The sequence below is a fragment of the Boleophthalmus pectinirostris genome, unplaced genomic scaffold, assembly GCF_026225935.1.
Source record: "Boleophthalmus pectinirostris isolate CB_2022bp ecotype Guang Dong unplaced genomic scaffold, ASM2622593v1 HiC_scaffold_3, whole genome shotgun sequence".
Lineage (NCBI taxonomy): Eukaryota > Metazoa > Chordata > Actinopteri > Gobiiformes > Gobiidae > Boleophthalmus > Boleophthalmus pectinirostris.
Window position 1 is genome coordinate 32,682,108 of NW_026571299.1, and position 18,930 is coordinate 32,701,037.

The 18,930-nt window shown below is 38.0% G+C and overlaps 1 protein-coding gene across 1 annotated transcript in view; it reads left to right on the plus strand.

Moving 5' to 3' along the window:
- Positions 1-2,784: 2,784 nt before the first annotated feature.
- cacna2d2a (calcium channel, voltage-dependent, alpha 2/delta subunit 2a) overlaps positions 2,785-18,930 on the plus strand; it is a 215,613-nt gene continuing 199,467 nt past the window's right edge. The window contains exons 1-2 of the mRNA XM_055160452.1: positions 2,785-3,105; positions 8,511-8,592. Coding sequence (XP_055016427.1) covers positions 2,990-3,105; positions 8,511-8,592 — 198 coding nt within the window. The 5' untranslated portion in view covers positions 2,785-2,989. The remainder of the gene's footprint in view (positions 3,106-8,510; positions 8,593-18,930) is intronic.

Genomic DNA, 18,930 nt, shown 5'->3' on the forward strand with positions numbered 1-18,930 from the left:
CCATTTCCAGGATCAGGCCGGCTTCACTCCATTGATCCGTGTGTTTTCACTGAGCACGTCTCTTTGCCAGCATCATTGATCCATTCAAATAAAGAGTGGATTCTCCATAAACGCATACAGCCCAGTGCTCACTGTGCTCCCAGACTGCAGGGTGCAAAACGCCTGTTATCGGCCGCTTACCCATCAGCCCCAGCGCCTCCCACCGAGATCAAATCATATTTAAGCAATTAGTGTAATAAAGGAAAAGGCTGTACATTTAGAGACGCATGACGAGTTTGAATAGAGAGCATCTACCCCCTGCTTTGGAGCAATTTCACTCCAATTTCATAAGCTAGGTGAGCCCAGAATATGTTAGTCTTACCTTCACAAATGTGGTAGTATTAGTAATATTGGTTCATGTTTTCATGCATCATTATGTAAAGTGTTTTATAGGAACAACACAGACCTGCTTATACACTGTTGCGGTGTGTCAGCAGAATCAGCATGGATTTGGACAGGTCCTTGGTGCTGAAATAAAGGATCTTCTCTCAGTGTCAACTGCCAAACACTGTGGTTAAATATATTACAGACTGTTAACAATATATGAATCCTTTTCTCCATGGAGTAAATTCTAACATTTTATAGTAACGTTTATTACTAACACCAAAAACATGCATTATACTGTGAGGAGTCTCTCTACAGATCTAACCAAGTCAATAACAGCTCCATGGAGACATGCAGGTGACAGATCCTCCAACAGAAATGTTATAAAGTGCATTTTTACTATTCTTTAATTTAGAGCAATGATTTTGACCAAGTTGAAAGAAACAACACTTACTTTAGCAAAGATTTATTATTTCATATTTAAACAAAACAATGACTAAAAAATAACAAAACCAGCACATATTTAACGATGAACTTTCAGACCCCAATCATAGTCTAAAACTATAAGAAATTATTTGTGTAATAACCCTCCAAATGATTCTAAACAGTAGCAATATCACACTTGGAGAAGCACTGTTCCAGTATACATCAGAAAACCTTGTCAAAAAAGCTTACCTATCCTTCTTTGCAGCTCTTTGTCATTGTTAGCATCCTGATAGGACGTGGGGTACAGTAAATTATTAGGTATACATAGCCATCAATTAAAGTATTGTTTTCTCTGCATAAACCAAAATAAATCACTGCAGGGCTGTCTCCTGTTTCTATGGCTCACATTTGTCACAGAGTCAGTCGATATGTCTCCAAAATTGGTTGCTGTGGGGGAAGCTGTGTTGTTTTGTCATTTCCTACATTATGAACTGGAGATATTTGTCCTGGGGAGTGATGCATGATGACTATGTACATAAGCAGAGCACGCTGTTGTGGTTTTCTCTTCCACTCCATCAGGTGGTTCCCAGGGTCCTGTGGAGGTTTTTGCCCCGCGGTGAGTCCTTTTCTACCAAAACACCCCCTCCCCTCATTTCCTGCTGGGGCTGTGTATGCAAGCACCTGCCTCTGCCACGCTGACTGACCCAGACAAGGACGATGCATAAGTCAGTCTGGTTCGCTGTGGCAATTCATAAGACCTGGAGAGGGAGGAAAATAACAGACCTACTACCCATACGGCTGTAACATTGCATCCCTATTGACACTTTGCAGCTGATGTCATCAACGTTCCATTGTGTTTTTAGACTCCATACAGCTTCACTAGAATCATTTGGACAATTTTATCCCTGAAAATGTCATTCTCTACTCAACTAAAAGTAAAAGGTAGCTGTTAACTTGAAAACTACGGCTTCATGACATCCCATTGAAGGGAGCATTTTGAGCTGTGGAGATGTAGACAGACAAATAATGCAGAATTATTCAAACTCATGTGTGAATGAAACAAAACACAACTCCCTGAATGTCCCTCAGGATCAATAAAGTCTCTCTCACTCATGTTTTTTGATGAGATGACAGCATTTTAAAAAGGCTTAAAGCTCACAAGGGTAAATTTTGCGTAACATAGGACTTTAAGTAAAGTGCAAGTTCAAGGATGTGAAAGCCCTGGGCAAGAATTAAAAGCAGGAAAAATCATTCTGAACCAAAGGCAAGGCACATTACAGTGTTTAGCAAATATATACAAACCATTCATTTATTCACAGCCCAAACATAGTAAATTACCAAAAATTACACACTTTTTCTTTAAATACAGATATTAAATGTTAACAGATGAGTATTAAATTTAAAATTAAAATGTGGATCTAAAATAATAAATAAACATTTTACTTTAATGTCACCATTATTCTGCCTAGATGCATTTATAGCCTAAGTATTTCTGCTCAATTCTCATCTTGAGTTTGTTGAGGCCTCAGAAGGAGGAGCCGGCCCGATTCGCGCCCCCATCCGTCGCACCAGAGTAAGCTTGTGATGGACCACCACTGGTTCTCACAGCTTCGTCTGTTGCCATAGAGAGACGAGATAAATACAGGAAGTGGATCATCTGGACCTCCCACAATAAAAATGGAGACTAAAATAGTCAAATAACCTTTATTGGGGACGTGTAATGCCCAAATGCCAGATTTTATTACAGAAAAGGTTGTTATTTTGACGCATAGGTTTTAGAAATGTTGGCTAAAAAGAATTTTAAGAGACTTGGCACTTTGACAAACCTACATTTGTTTTATTTTGAAAGCCACATCAGGAAGTGGTTGCCCGCACCTTGTCTAGCTTTATTATATATGGTTGTTACATTGAGGAGTGGGAGAAAAGGGGCAAATGTGCGCTGTGGCGGAGAAGCAAGGAGGACAACGAGTGCGCAAATACGTGTCCAGACAGACCACCGTCCCGGGGCTGATCTCTCGTGTCTTCACCCTCCAGCTGTGAGCCTGTCTCGGGGTGAAGTGTCCAGCAGCATTCGCCAGGCAGTCGTTACCTTCAGCACACACTTTCTACGGAGCTCGGTTATTCTTAGCTCAGCTGCGCGAGAGTCTGTCCTTCCGGTCCTCCTCTTGTTTATCCCAGTTTCTTGAATATTTAATGGAAAATGGCGATCTGCGCACAGTCGTATGGTATTTTCTGCCTCTTTACTATCCAAACTGTACTTGTCCTATACGTCTCTACGCCGACCACCGGGACCCACCTCTTCCCCCAGCACTACACGTAAGTACCCGAAACGCGCCTGTCGGGGGAGAGAAGCTGGTAGCTGAGCCCGGGAACTAGGACAGGTGGCCCCGTGGAGCATACCCGAGCATCCTAGTGTGCCTCGCCGCGAAACGGGCTCCTGTCCTGATGTAATACACACGTTGCCCTTGTCTGTGTGTCGACCTTTTTAATCGTTTTGTATTTATTTTGGTGCGTAATTCATTTTGACAGTAAAGCCGCGTGTAATGCGAACGCACAGGTGCCGCCGGTGAAGAGCCTGAATCCACTGTGGCTCTTCTATTGAGAGAACCTGGGGCGAAATGAAGCGATAATTAAGGATGTGTCGCTTTGCTGCCTCCGTTTAGAGAATACACTTTCCCATTGTGACGGATGGAGAGCAGAGTTTTCAATAGTGCTGTGTATTTTACGCGCAGTGTCTACATAGTTTGTCCAGTAGTAGTATTATTTTGAAATGTGGGCTAGAACCAGAATGTTATATTGATTTGACACAAAGCAAATACGGATTTTGCCTTTGGTATGGGGCATAGTAAAGAAAACACTGTTTGTAAATAAAACAAAAATCCAAGTATTGTCTAGATGCGCATGGCACCAAAGTGTAGTGCGTAGTTTTTGGCACACACCTGTTAACCGCTCTGTATACTTCTACTAGTAACAACACTGGCTAAACAAACATATTTGAAGTATTCTTTAGAGATTGCTGTTGCAGTGAGGGAGCTTACAGATCCATGTGTGATTGTGCCCGTTTTGAAGATGAGTGCGTGGTGATGTGCGCTGATATAGCCCCCAGTGGAGCTCGCGCTGTCGGTTAGTTGAATGGGAAGGATCCAAAGAGTCTGATTCACTTGTGCTTTACGTGAGAAGGCTCGAGGCTTGGTCCAGATGCCCAAGGTGACTTTCAAAAACAACTGCCTTTTCGCCAGCCTCATTAACTTCGCACTGTGCCATTGATTTTATTACTAACCCAATAAAGAACAGTTTTGAGATGTAGTAGAGCATTGAAATAGTTTGACAATGTAATCAATTTCAGATGTGCTTAGAAAACTGTAAAAGATTATGCCACTAATGGCCTATCACTAACTGCACTCGTTTTTCATATTGTGTAACTTATACTATTATGATAAAACAATGGTTGGATTATTTCTCTGCTCTCAATAGACTAACTGTTGATTCAAATCTTTATCTTCTCCGACCTTGCATTATAAATTCTCACATGAGCGATTCTTTGCACTATATTGTTTTAATTTTCATTTCAAGTTTCAAACATTGCCTAAACTGCTAGCCTATTACAGCTCTTATTTTATTGCTGAATTATACAATATGAGTAAAACTATAGTCAAAAATAAATCTAATGTTTTTTGTAGTGCTGCAAAAACAAACATACACCTTATGTTTTCTGATCGGTGTAATATTTGAGTTGGCAGTAAATATTTAATTTGAGCAGACTTTTTTCGTTTACATGGCTGGATTGTCAATTATGCACTGCGTCATCCATGCATCTGATCTGTATCTTGCTTTTACTACTGAATATTTGACTACAGTATCAATATATTCCCGTGTTTAACTACCTTGTGGTCTAGCATGCTTGGTTATTGCTGTCTTTGTTGGGCCTACCTTTTCTATTGATTAGCCTGTATCGCATAATTAATCTTTGTAAGCATTTTTTAACGTGACTTAGATTAGATTTAGATTAGATTAGTGTTAGCGCACTGTCTCTTGTTATAAAGTTGTTCTAATATTATGTCGAGGTGACCTTTTCTCTGCTTTTTCTCCCTTGGTAATATTTGAGGCCCAGTCTGAGTTGCCTTAGCTCACCCCCTAACTAGGCCTGCAACAATATCCGAAATATCACGATATCGTATTGTCAAAAGTCTCAAAATAATATCAAGAGTTGTCACTATATTGAATTACAAGTTCCTTTGCTTAAATGCATTATTGTAGCATAGGGAACCACATATACCATGATCCATTTCAGTGCAGACAACATGAAAAAGTATGTTTGTTGCTTTAATTCTAAGGATTATGACAGTAATGAGTCACACCAAAGGCTTGTTGAGGTATATTAAAAGCAAAAATGATCCTATCTACCTTTCTATTACCCTCTCCAAAATATATCGCAGTAAATATCGTACGGTGAAATGAATATCGTGAATATATCGCACCATGACATTTGGATATTGTTACATCCCTATCCGTATCTGTTTATTTCACATGTTGCCCCTGCTTCTCGGCCACGTGATTATAGCACTCGCTGTCACTCCTTGGGCAGATTTGTACAATTTAATAAATCCTTCTTGTCTTCTTGGTGAATCTGACATTTAAAGATGGCATTTGTCTTTGTCATCGTATTAAAAGACGGATCGGGCTGCTGGCATGCCGCTGTTGATGTCTGTGATTAGATATCTGTCAGCTAGAAAGGTTGGCACAGATTCACTTACTATTGCCTCACAACAAACATTACCATCACCGATATAACATTTGTAATATTTTTCACACAATTCTGTCACAACATCTTAAGTGTTAAAAATATCAAAGACGACTCCTGGTTTCATTCTGGTTTAATCCTGCCTCAGTCCTGGTCTAGGCTTGTCTGACAATTTCACAAATAACAATTTAACTTTACGACTGCTGACTTTTGTTGTGGCCTTTTTTAAAATCGCTCTGCACACAAATTACAGCCATTTGCAATCTTGTCTAGTGTGAGCTTTCAGATAGGTAGGATGAGAATTTGAGTTCACTTCAATGTTTTTCAAACTGTGGCACAAGTACAAGTACAAGTGCCAGTGGGATATTTGGTCCTTTTGTGGTGGCATTTTGGACCATCTTTTATTTTAGCCGTGGATCGGTCTTAGTGTTGGCCTTGTTTAAGTCTAGTGGGATCATGTGAAGATAACTTATTTCACAATTAAAAGTGTTTTTCCACAGATTTGATTCATTCTGTTTTAGTATTTCTAAATTTCTGGTTTACATCTGGCTAGGGGTGTGCCATATGGGGGGAAAAAAAAAATCTAGATTTCTTTTTCTCCTATTGATAGATCTTGACTTTATTTGTCTTTTCAGAAAACAAATTCAAATTGCTCTCAGTATTGATTTCATGAACATAAACAATACACACTTTTAATCAGTGCCATTTAACTTAGAAACTAAACAAATGTCTTACTTCAGGAGGAGAGGGTTGTCTGTCACATCACGATAATAACTATATCCACGTTCAGTATATGATAGCTGGAACAATATATTTTGGAGCTCAGTATTTATTGTCTGTACAATTTCTTTGCCATAGTGGGGAGATTTTTGGTATTTTTGTTGAATTTTAATGATACTGTCTATATAAAAAAATGTTTATTGAGATGAACCTGATTTGTGTCAGAGGAATAAAGTAGTGTTAGTATTATTGTTTATCACAATACATCTCAATATATATCGTGCTTCAAAATGTGTTATCCTGACAGGCCTAGTTGGGAGAAATGTCTGTGTTTGATATGTGTGATATCCAGAAAATAGCGGATCACTACAGGTATTGGAAAGCAGTTTGTCCTATTGCCCATCCCTACCTTAATACTCTTTCTCCATTAAAATATCAGACAAATAGTCTTTGAGAAAGTACTTGTAAAACTTTTGCAGTCCAATGCATTAAGTCATTTGTTGCTGTCTGAGTTCTCCTCCAGTGATGCGCGGGCAGTTTGATCTCTTAATACCAAAGTTGGCTTGTTCTTACAGGGATTGGCTCTCGCTTAGGGTGCACTTCTGTCAGGCCTCACTAGTTTTACGGCCCAGGCGGAGATCCCAGCCAGCACGGAGGATACGCTTGTTCATGCCACTCTGGTCCAGTCATCAAAGATATATACTTCATATTGTTAAGTGGAAGTGATGTTGAAAGAAAGTGGTGATGACGAATACAGACTTAGAAGCTAATCTCAAGTTTCTCAAGGACACGGCACCCCATTACAGGTTCGGAATTTTAAAGGGGAGATATTAAACTTTTCAGTTGAGGTTCTGCCACCTGCTTGTCTCTATGGGGACATTATACCTTTGCCTGGAATGTTCCGCAGTGTGTCTTTAACCTCATTTATCTTAACACTTTAAGATACTAAACTTGCTTTTTCATTCCTCATAAATACAGTGTAATTACTGCAAGTGACTTGTAACTTGGCCTGCTTGTCTCCGTGGAGATATTCAATTATAAGGCCATAATGAGACAGTCATGGAAATAACATCTCCATGGATACAAATTTTTCTTCCTCCAAGAAAAGTTACACAGTGGGAATCAGCTGGAAGGTCCCCAAGCTGGAAAGTTCCTCTGAATTGTACCTTAAATTAGTTAATCTATATACATAGATATAAAAAAACAACAACAAAAACAACATTTTAAAAATTATATATATTGCATTAATCACATTATAATTATTAATTGGCAATACTTTACTCAGTCCATCTTCAGAACTTGGGCAGTGGGTCTTTAGATTATAAAATGCTGGTTCTATGTGGTCAGACGGCAAGATAATTCTCTCAGAAAATTCCTCACAGGTAACTTGTGGGTGTATGCTGACCTGAGTCCATATTCCTTCCTAATATGACATAAACAAGGCCCGACATTTGGTCTCGCTACATTCACATTTCATTTTGTTATGATATAGAATGCTGATTTTCTAACTCGATACATCACAGTGTGTGACGCGGCCTACTAAAGGCCGGCGAGAATGCACAGCAGTTACCTGTGTGCCGCCTGAGAGAAGGGGGCACTCAGAGGGAGCTGGGACTTTCAAGCCAGGGGGACGTTCGAGCCGGTATTCTACACAGTGGATCTTTTAATGTTGTCCCATAGTTGCTAGCCATAGATGCTTGAATGGAACTGAACTAACCAAGCGACTGCACTTTACTTACTTCTAATGTTTTGTTAAATTTAGCATTAGCATTACTTAATTCATGTTAAACCAGTTGTCTTTATTTGTTATATTTCTGTCTGAGTTCAAACCATTTAACATCCATCATGTCCACTGACTTGGTCTCTACTTAACTTCATTCATTCATGGGGTTCAGATTTTACTTGTATTCATCAGCAATAATGTTTTGCTGGCCTCATGAATAACATCTCCATGGAGACAAGCATGCAAGTTACAACAAGTTACAAGTTACAAAATGCAAAAACTTATTATTCACAAATTGAATCTGTATTTATTTAAATACATTGTTTCCTACAATTTTTTCCTGCATAAATACTTGTTTTTGCATGAACTTCCAAGCAGGTCATGAGCCTTTGCCACGCCCCCTTTCCACTCGACTAATCTATTGTTAGGACAAGTCTATAGCTGACTAAGTATTTCTTTAGTCGACTACAGACCTATATGCTGTAACAGTTCTTGCTAAAAATGTAGTAAAAACTCTCATCTTGCTTTGTTCCTCAGAATGATCCACTGGGCCGGGCGCATTGAGAAGGAGCTGGAGAAGGTCCTGCAGCACGTCACAGGGACACAGCAGATGAGATCGGTGAGTTCAGCCACTCATGTGACCCGCCACTTTGAAATCCATTATTTATCAGCACATTTCACGAGGGAAGGTTACACAACATACGGCTGCATGAGGGTGCACTTTAGAGCATGAATAATAACAAAACTAGCATAAGACGTTAGCTTCAGAGCCACACTACCGGAAGTGATGGATTGTGTCAGTGCTAATGTAATTCTATAAGAACAACAGAGGTGCCTTTGGTGCTTTTCATTTGACCTGGTCTTATGCCAACAAATGGGGATGGAAGATGTATTAAAAAATGTACATTGCTGCAATATGGAGTATATCATCTATAAATAAAACAAATGAAACACCTGATTAAAAATAAACTGAGCATGTCTAGTGTAATCTTCCAAACTGCCCTGGTTAATTTTATAATACTTTGCAGTGACGTCATGCTGAGGGTGTTCATCATGCATTTCTATGGTGACCGTGGATGCACAATGCACATATTAGCAAATACAGTCAAAAAAGTTTTCAGATTAATTTTATGTGTGAGAAACTTGTACAATACACAAATAATCTCACCTGATGTAGTTCCAAATAAATCAGGTCTTTGTGGTCAGACTATGTTGAAGTAAAGCCCAGATTAAAGATAGAGTAGTGTAAGCATCATACCCCCAGGGAATGTTGATGACATCAGCTGCAAAGTATCATTTGCTACCGAGATAATACAAAATACTTATAGTACAAAATATTACTGTGTCTGTTAAATCTAGTCTTGTGAACCCATTTTCATATTTTCTTGCTTTATATGTCTATTTTGGGCTGTTTGCAGTTGCTTCTTGGTAACATTGCTGATTACGTATAGCTTGTGCTGGAAATGTTATTGCTATTACAATCAGTATGTCGGCATTGACAATTTCAACATCTCATTTTGGACCTTCTTATTTTTGATTACTTCAACTGTGAAAACCTGCTCCATGTCTCTTTCTATATTTATTCGGTATCATATGGCCGACCAGCTGCTACAGTCATGACGTGATTGACGCTGTTTTGGATTATTTTGGCTTCACCACATGTTTCACCATTCTTCTGGGGTCCGTAAATCTCCCACTGAAAAATGTGCATGATTAGCACCGGGAAACAAAAAAACACTGACATCTGTTTGTTTCTAGTAGCACTTGAACCTGGTTTACAATGGTACTTCAACAGTACCTTTCCTGTTACACATGGTGGGATAATCCTTATTTACAAAACAAAACAAAATAATTCTTAAATTAAATAATACATTATTTCTTAACATGAATTACAATTATTTCTTTGCACAATTATAAGATATAGTTTGACCCGTAGTTTTAATATGACTTTGACTTTCTAAAGCTCTGCTCACTAAGCTTTAAAACTTTTCTGAAATAACATATGTTTGGTACCACTATCTAATATTAAAGTTAGAACTGGGAATCAGAGGGTCCCTCAGGATTTGACAGGATACATGGCTCTTTATATGATATTATCCAGATATGGCGATACATAATAATCAATAATCGATATATTGTACATGATATTGTGTGATATATAGCTGTTTTTTAAAGAACCAAACACATTTTAGTAATGATATTTCTTGTTAAACCACTACTTGTGTGAAGTTAGTATGAAATGCATCTAATTTTATCATCAAAACAGAGAATATGCCAAGTGTATTGTATAAATACTCCCCTACAAAGGCAGAACGCTGTAACATCATGCTTGATCAGAAATTAGTTAATGTCATGTCGGGGTATTTGAGACCTTCTTTATCATGTGAATAAATATTGTGAAAAATATTGAGCTCAAAATGGACCTTTGTGTTACTGCCTTTGCACGACTCCTTATTTTTGGCACATAATACAAAGGCAGTACAATAACTGCCAAATAAGGGTCAAAGGTCAATTTGGAGCTCAATATTTTTAGTATACAAATATTTCTTCATTATAACAACTAGTTGTCAAATTTTGGCAGCCCTACGTATTATACTTTTGTCTGGACAGAACAGAAACTTTGAAGTCATTTTTCTTAGTTTCACCCTCTTTTGCCTTTGTAGGGCAGAATAATCCACTAAAAATCACAAAAAATTGCTGATGATATATCAATACAGCATACCACATAATTATTCTGTATCACCAAATTTACTGTCATAATATATCAATATTTAGATATTTTTGCACACACCTATCTATTTTGGATACCAGTTAAATGTGTCTTTTTAATATATATAGTTATTGATGAACACTACCAAAACCTATGACGATTATATTGGTGACTTCAATGCATTAGGAACAGTCTTGTGATATTTTAATGCTATAGCTGTTGGAGATGTGCGAGGGCCAATTACGCGCTGGTGACACTGATGGAGCCCACAGAGGAGGAGTTGGCTGACAGGAATTGAGCAGGGGTAAAGGTTAATGGAGAAATATTTCCAGGAATAAAAATGACGAATGATTATAGCACATTTGTATCTTAGCAATATAGTCATCGATCCTTTTGCAGCTTATAATGTTTTTATAGCCATCTGAACCTTGTCTGGACTCTGTCACAGTCTTCTCAAATGTAAATTAGAGGATTTTATAATTGATTAGTAGTAGCCTATAAAGTACTATATGCATTGTAAAATCTAAAAGGCTATTATCAGTAAATAAACTTTATTTATATAGCTCTTTTCACAGATAAAAATCACAGAGGGCAGGTACACCATAAAACAACAGTAAGTAAAATAGGTAAAAAAAGTAAAAAAAAAAAAGTTGGGCTTAGTCAACCTAGAGCTTTTCTAAACAGAAGTGTCTTAAGCTGTTTTTTGAAAGAATCCACTGAGTCGGCCACATGGAGAGAAAAGGGACAGAGCGTTCCATCATTTTGCATCATAATATTAGCTCAACCAAAAACCCAATTTCAATCGGATAGACTCAAGCCATGCACAATTTCTATAAATAATAGTACTAATGCTAATTTATTTTTAGTGGTTACAGTGGTCCAAAGTTATTCCTCACTTACCTTAAGCATATACTGAGAGCGCACATTCTGATTCTCTGACAAAAAACAAACAAACAAAAAAAAACACTTTATAGTTATCACACAGTTGTCCCATTTTGACCACAAATGCTGCTTTTACTAATATACATCTGTGCAAAGGAAAAAAAATTGGATACAGACAATTTAGGATCTTTATAACAATCCTACAGCAAATGGGAAATACTCATTCAAAAAAGTTCCCATTCTTTTTACACACTATTAAGTCCAGTACTTGCACTTTAAGGAGCCCACACTTGTCCTCTTCACCCACGAGCCCTCTCCTGCTCCTTTCCCGCCCCTGTCCAGCCCCTGTCTGCCCCTGTCCGTCCCTGTCCGTCGTCCTGCCTGTGGTCCATGTATATTTGTGTGCCCCGTTCGCAGACGGCCACAGGGACATTTGTCAGAGCCCAAACTGGAGTGGTCCCGGGTGTGCTAAATGGCCCAGCGTGTCGACAAAAGCTATTTTCTAAGTGGATGCCTTTCTCTTTACGTGCGTGTGATCGAAATCGTCCCAGGGCTATGCCGACTGGTAACAAGGCTGCCTCCTCCTGTGTCCTGTCCCTTTTCATGCATAGTTTATTTTCACCCACTAAACATGTGAAATGGGTGCACATTATTATACTTGTTTTACATTGTTTTACATTAAAATACATAGTTAAAGGTGCACTTTGTAACTTTTCTAGTACAATATCTTCTACCTGTTTGTGTCAGTGGGCATGGCTTGAATGTTTCACACGGTATGGCAACTATCACCATAAAGGCCAATTTACAAGTCAGATCTGGGGAGAGGTAGCCCCGATCACAGAAGGATTATATGTTTGTCAAGTTATTTTAAGTTCATCTGTAGTTAAAGAAATTAATGTGTATAAGTGTAATGCTCAGGGGTGAAAGAAGTACAAGTTAACAAGTGTTAAATGAAAAAATCAACTTATCAAAGTACATGTTTAAAAATGTACTTAAAGAGTAAAAAGTTAATTTTTGAAGCCTTATAACACTTCAAAAGTATTGATTTTGATAAAGATTTTTGCTTAATTTGATTCACTAGAAGCAATTGAATCATTTTTTCCAAACTGTTTTTCTTTGTATATTTTTGTTTGCTCAAACAATGAACGTGTTAAAAATAATCCCTCAGCTTTTTCAGTAGCTGTTATAAAAATACATTTACTTTTCAGTCCTGTTCAAAAATTTAGTGGAGCAGAAAGTCCAGATACCTGCTCTAGAAAACTATATTCACTTTAAAATCTATTCAAGTAAAGTACAGATACCTAAAATTTATACTTGAGGACAGTACTTTACTACTTTTACTTAGTTGTGTTCCACCACTGGTAATAACGGGCAAAGCCAAAACGTCTCCATGGACACTTTGAAGACTCTCCACCAGAAAAGTTGCATATTGGAAACTAAAGGTGAACATGACCATGCTTGTAGTATGAAAACTGAGTGTGATAGTGTAAAAAAGCATTCAAAAAGCTCTCTGTGGGTAATATGATAAAAGTCATTTATTGGTTACATTGGACAGTTCAACGCATTTTGACTTGGTATAATAAATCACCACTCACTGACCACTTTTTTTAAAAACTCTATCTCAGTAAGTTTTTATACTACAAGCATGGTCATGTTCACTGTTGTTGTGTTTAAGCCTTGTCCTTGAAGCGTCTGTTCTGCATTTGTAACTGAGAAAACCCCTAAAACTCTCATTCCTCTTGTGTTTTTATTTACTGTACATAATGCAACTTTAAAGGTCCTATATTACACATTTTTTGATCTATGTTAGAATGTTGTTTCCTCATCATAAACATACCTGGAGCTGTGTTTTGTTTCATTCACACATGTTCAACTCACAAATCCTGAATATTTGGCATAAGGCCTCCACTATGTTTTTAAACTCCATGCACCTTTGCTAGAATTAAAGGACTAAAGGTAAAAGGACTTGAAATAGGTTAAAAAGGTGGAGCAGATAATTTTGAGCTTTGGGGTTGTAGACAGACTACTCAAACATTACTCAGATTACTCAAACATGTGGAAATGAAACAAAACACAACTTCAGGTATGTTTTTGAGGTGGTAACAGCGTAGTAACATGGCTTAAAGCTCACAAGAATCCATTTTGTATAATATTGGACCTTTTTAAAGACAAAAAAAATGATAAAAAACACCTCCCAACTTGTCAAATTGTTTTCATCAAACCCTTGTCTGTATTACCAATACTGCACATTTCAAATAGCTAAAATTGAATTGTAGGCATTGTCCGCATGTCCCATCTTATGTACCACAACCTGGAACTGTAATTGACTTTGGACAGACTCACTTTTGCAGTTTACAACCCTGAGACTTATACACTGTGAGCTTGTTTGTGGTAAATAACTTGGCTCCCCAGAAGAGCACTTCACTCGCAGACACCAAGCCTATATTTTGTTTTCTCCACTCCGACACTTTTCAATCCATTAGACCCCTCTACACAAAGTATTTGACAGGGTACTCTTATACTGTATCTAGATTTTGGAAATAAGAAAATTGTTGGTGGATCTGGTACTTTTAAGGGTCACACCTTGTCCTGGTTTGAGTTCATTTCAGTCCTTATGTGCATTTGGTTTAGGTTTACTGAAAATGCATTTTAGTGGATTTCAATGATTTTAGGTCTAATTGTACACAACTCATAAAGACTGCTTGTTTTTTTGTTACATTATTTGAGCAGCATGTCTACAATAATGTAATGAGCATATTTCCACACATAAATCAATACAGTGAATTGCTCTAAGGGCCCAATAAAGTGTTCTCATTCTGAAACACATAAAAATACACATACCATTTTTAATCTGACCTGACATGATGTATAAACTGCTGATTATGCAAGTACTGAGCTTTTAATAATGACAAATGGCGAACATTCATTTACATTGGCTAATTTTAGCTCGCTGACTGATACTTTACATGACAACTGCATTCTTTTCCAGCCTACAGTAGTTACAATATTTCTACCAGTCTTTCCAATATGTAAAACAGAAATCTTATGTTATTTTTGTTTCACAAGAATCGAGTTACCTTACCAGTAGTTCAGTAGTAGTTAGGATGTGTTGAAGTCATAAATTAAGATGAGAGTAGAGATTTACCGTCTTTGGAAAAAAAAAAAAATAATCTGAATGCATGATCCGCAGATGTTTGGGATTTGCTCTTAAATATTCCCATATGAAGATTATGTCTTAAATTTCATTCAACTGGCAACATCGCATCTTCGAGTTTGACTAATAGCACCAGTTTCTGAAGCTACATTTTAGTTAATTTATACTGACAAAGAACACATTTGACTTTGTGCTGTCAGCTAGAGATATTGACCATAAAATACAGTTAAAGACCAATTGTAGCATAGAATTCTGACCTGACCATCTCAATTTTAAAGGTGCATTGTGTAACTTTTCTGGTTGACGGTCCACCAAATGCTTTTGTCCATGGCGATCTTATTGCTTTGTCTGAAATGTTTCACAGAATGGCATTAAGTCTATATTCATGGAGACAAAACCAGACCAAGTTACAGGTCAGATCTGTGGAGAGGCGACCCCACTCACAGTAAGAATGCCCGACTCTAGGTATTTTAGATGTAAAACCACTTGCAACTGAATACATATAAGGTAGAGCTGTTTAATATCACACTGTGGAATATTCAAGGCAGAGCAACGACATATCCATAGAAACAAGCAGGTGAAGGACCCCCAACCAAAAAATGACATAGTGCACCTTTAAAGGCCAATAGTAGCATAGAAGTCTGACCTATCCTCCAGATTAATTTTAAACTATACTGTACATACTACTACTATCCTATACTATACAAATAAACTGACTTTTTGCCTAGAGGGATTCTCTAATGTTGTGATGAGATGTGAACACAGCCTATACATTTTATTCACTCTATAACTCCAAGGCTGCAGTGACCGACATATGCTGGTTGACCACAAGTGTGTTTGAGTAAGAATCTGATCAGCTTTAATATTTCAGTCCAGTGCACATGACTGCTCCTCACCCTTTACTCCGCATGCACTCAGCCCGCCCACCAACTCTGCTCCCTCTGCGCCCTGTACTCCTGCTGCTGTCTTTACCCTATTACCGGAAACTTGAGAACCACATCCAGCCAAATGCACTAGAGTAAAACAGAATAAAACAACGTAGGTCACTTAAGAGGGGTGTGGTGGTCTGCCTAATGAAGAAATGGATCTAGTGCTTATGAAACTTTGAACTCTTATAAACTACTTGGTTTGAGGCTACTAAGAGTTAAGATAAACTTTGCATATATTGTGTAGTTACAATGAATGTGTGATGTGTTAAAGACGTTTTATTGATTTATTTGATTATTTTATTTATTTTTATTTATTTTATTTTTTATTTATATTTTATTTAGTAAGTCTGTGTATTATAACAGTGGTTCCAAACCTTTTTTATTGTGCGTACCCTCAAAGCATTACCTCACACTTTTGAGTACCCCCTATCAGAGCCCTGCGCATTCCATTTTTGGAGACCTGCAGTACAGCACCGTACCCGCCCGTTAACTCGTGATTATGTCAAAGTTAAACTTGCACCCACTCAGATCCATTAACATTCCACCTGTTACCTGACCATGCCCGTGATAAATCACACACAAAATAAAAGCATTCTAACTGAAGCATCCATCAGAATACAAATTGAAAAGTTACGACTTTAAGAATTCACAATCACAAAATGAAATTAAACGGTTACGCTTTCTTCATTATGAACACGGATTTACAGACGTGACTTTACTGTCAAAAATACAACATCACTTCACAGGCATTATTTACTGAGCAGAAGAAACACTGATCGGGATGCTGGACTTTTGCGCCGCACATGCCGCGAACTGAACCAGGACTGAACCAGGACTGAACCAGGACTGGACTGAACCAGGACTGAACCAGGACTGAACCAGGACTCACTGTTGGGACGAGCCCAGAGGTGCACCCGCGTAGACCGTCAGGGGACTGCGAAAGGACTGGCGTAGAGCTCCGCTCCCCATGGAGGTAAGTGTAGCCGTCGCCCGGTCACACTTTGCCCGGACACCCTGCTCCACAAACTCTGGGTTCTCTCTCTCTTAAGTCCAAGATTAGTCCTGGTGTAGTCCTGGTGTAGTCCTGGTGTAGTCCTGGTTTAGTCCTGACCTGCCCGTGTGTATTTGCCCATACCCGTCAGGTACTTAACCTGGTGCAGGACTCTGCTCCCTATATTGTGAACTGGTGTTTGTTTGGGTAGTTTTTACAAATTGTTTTCTTATTTTAATGATAATTATGTCAAAATCAAATGATCTCACAGAAATATTATTAAAGATGTAAAATATATTACTAAGAACATTTTAGATCCAAATATTATTTAACGCCATCTTTCTTTTAAATCTGAAACCATTTCCACTATCCCCTGGCAAGTGCCCCTTCATTTATGGGTTTCAGCTTGTATGCTTCTGTATGCAACAATTTGAGGACTTGCTCTCATTCAGAAGATATCATTTTTCATTTTAAATTGTTAATCACTTTCATAATAGATCTAATTTTTCATCATTCATCATCACCCATGGTTAGATAAAGTTAATGTCATGCGGAACATTCCAGGAAAAACAATAACACCTCCATGGAAATGAGCAGATGGATACCAAGAAAGTTACATAGTGCACCTTTAATCTGTACAAAATAAGACCTAAATCAGGACAGATGAAACTAAACCAGGACAAATCATAAACGTTGGGATGATACATTTTGAACTAAAGCACTCAAGGCCTTCGAGCGCTACCCACTGCCCACTGCCCACTGCCCACCCCCATAAAGTGCATTGTGTGGCTCCAGTGGTGCCGGCCCCACAGTTTGAGCCCCCTGATGTAGATAAAGTCTGTATTTCCTGTAGTTTGTCATTCGTGCCCTTCAGCGTGTGTGTGTTTGCAGTGTGGTCAGCAGCACATCTGTCAAGCCGCTTACTCCACGCTGGCTCTGGTTTATCTCCCCCTCACACACCCAGCCTCCTGCCACCACCTACCTGTGTATGTCTGCTATACTAATACTGCCTCACTGCACTTATCAATATTCTATCAAATAGGCCCATCATGATAATTATTATAACGACTTATAGTTCAGTATATGAGAGCTGGTATAATTTGGGGCTTAATATTTATTGTGTGTATTTTCTTTGTAAAAGTGAGGAGTAATTCTGCTTTAATAGAATCACATTTGAGCTGTAAAAGGTTGAATAAGTGACTTTATGGCTATTTATTGGTTTTGAAAGACACCGTATATATTATATGTAAAAATGGTTTACAAGGATTATTTTGCTCTACTTTATCAGTGGGATAAAGTAGTTTCAATATGATCGTTTATCACAATTTCTGTTGCAGTATAGTGTGCTTAAAAATTTGTTATCATGACATTACAAAGAAATCTCAAAATGTTGGTAATAGAATGATAGGAAAATAAACTGGAGTTGTTTGTCACTAGTTTGCCTCAGATTTAAAGGTGTGCTATGTATCTGTAACTGTAACTTCACGTGATGGTGCACCTTTTCTATATGAAGACAATTTAATGCCAATTGTGGAACATTCCAAGCAGAGCAATAACATCTATACGAAGACAAGCAAGTGACATATCCTCGACCAGAAAGTGAAGCATTACAACTTCAATAAATGGTGATCATTCTATGAAAAACACCAAAACTAAACTCTAAAGTAGATCTAATTTAAAACCTATTATTAAAATTATCAAGTCCAATGGTTGAACCCAAACCACAGTTTTAGAACCACTGGAGTTTAGTCACTGCATTTTGCTCTTTTTTTGATTTATTATTATTATTTTTTTTTATTAGGGGCAATAAATTTGAGTATGGAGTTGTGTTTTATTTAATTCACGACAAACAGAAACCTCCTCTAGTGATGTCATTAAAATCTTCACTAGAATCATTTGGATGATTTCAGACCAGGAATTGCCAATGTCTTCTGAAGTAAAGGTAAAAGGAGCTGTTAACTTGAAAAGTAACTTTGGGCTTTGGAGATTTAAACAAACTCATAATAAAGGGTTACTTAACATTTGTGAATGAAACAAAACACAACTTCAGGTCTGTTTTTGAAATGGTAACAATATTCTAACATGCCCTAAAGCTCACAAGTCTCCTGTAGCCTCCAACACAATTGCTCTAATGTCTTTTGTCCTTCTCTGTCTTGCCATAATGCATTTCTTGGCCTCCACAATGGGATATCTTCTTAAGTGCACTGCCGGATTTGCTCACTATCGCTGACTACAGGAAAATTTCAGTAAGCTGCCAAAACACTCAAATGGCCAGAGCTGTAGCCTCTCCC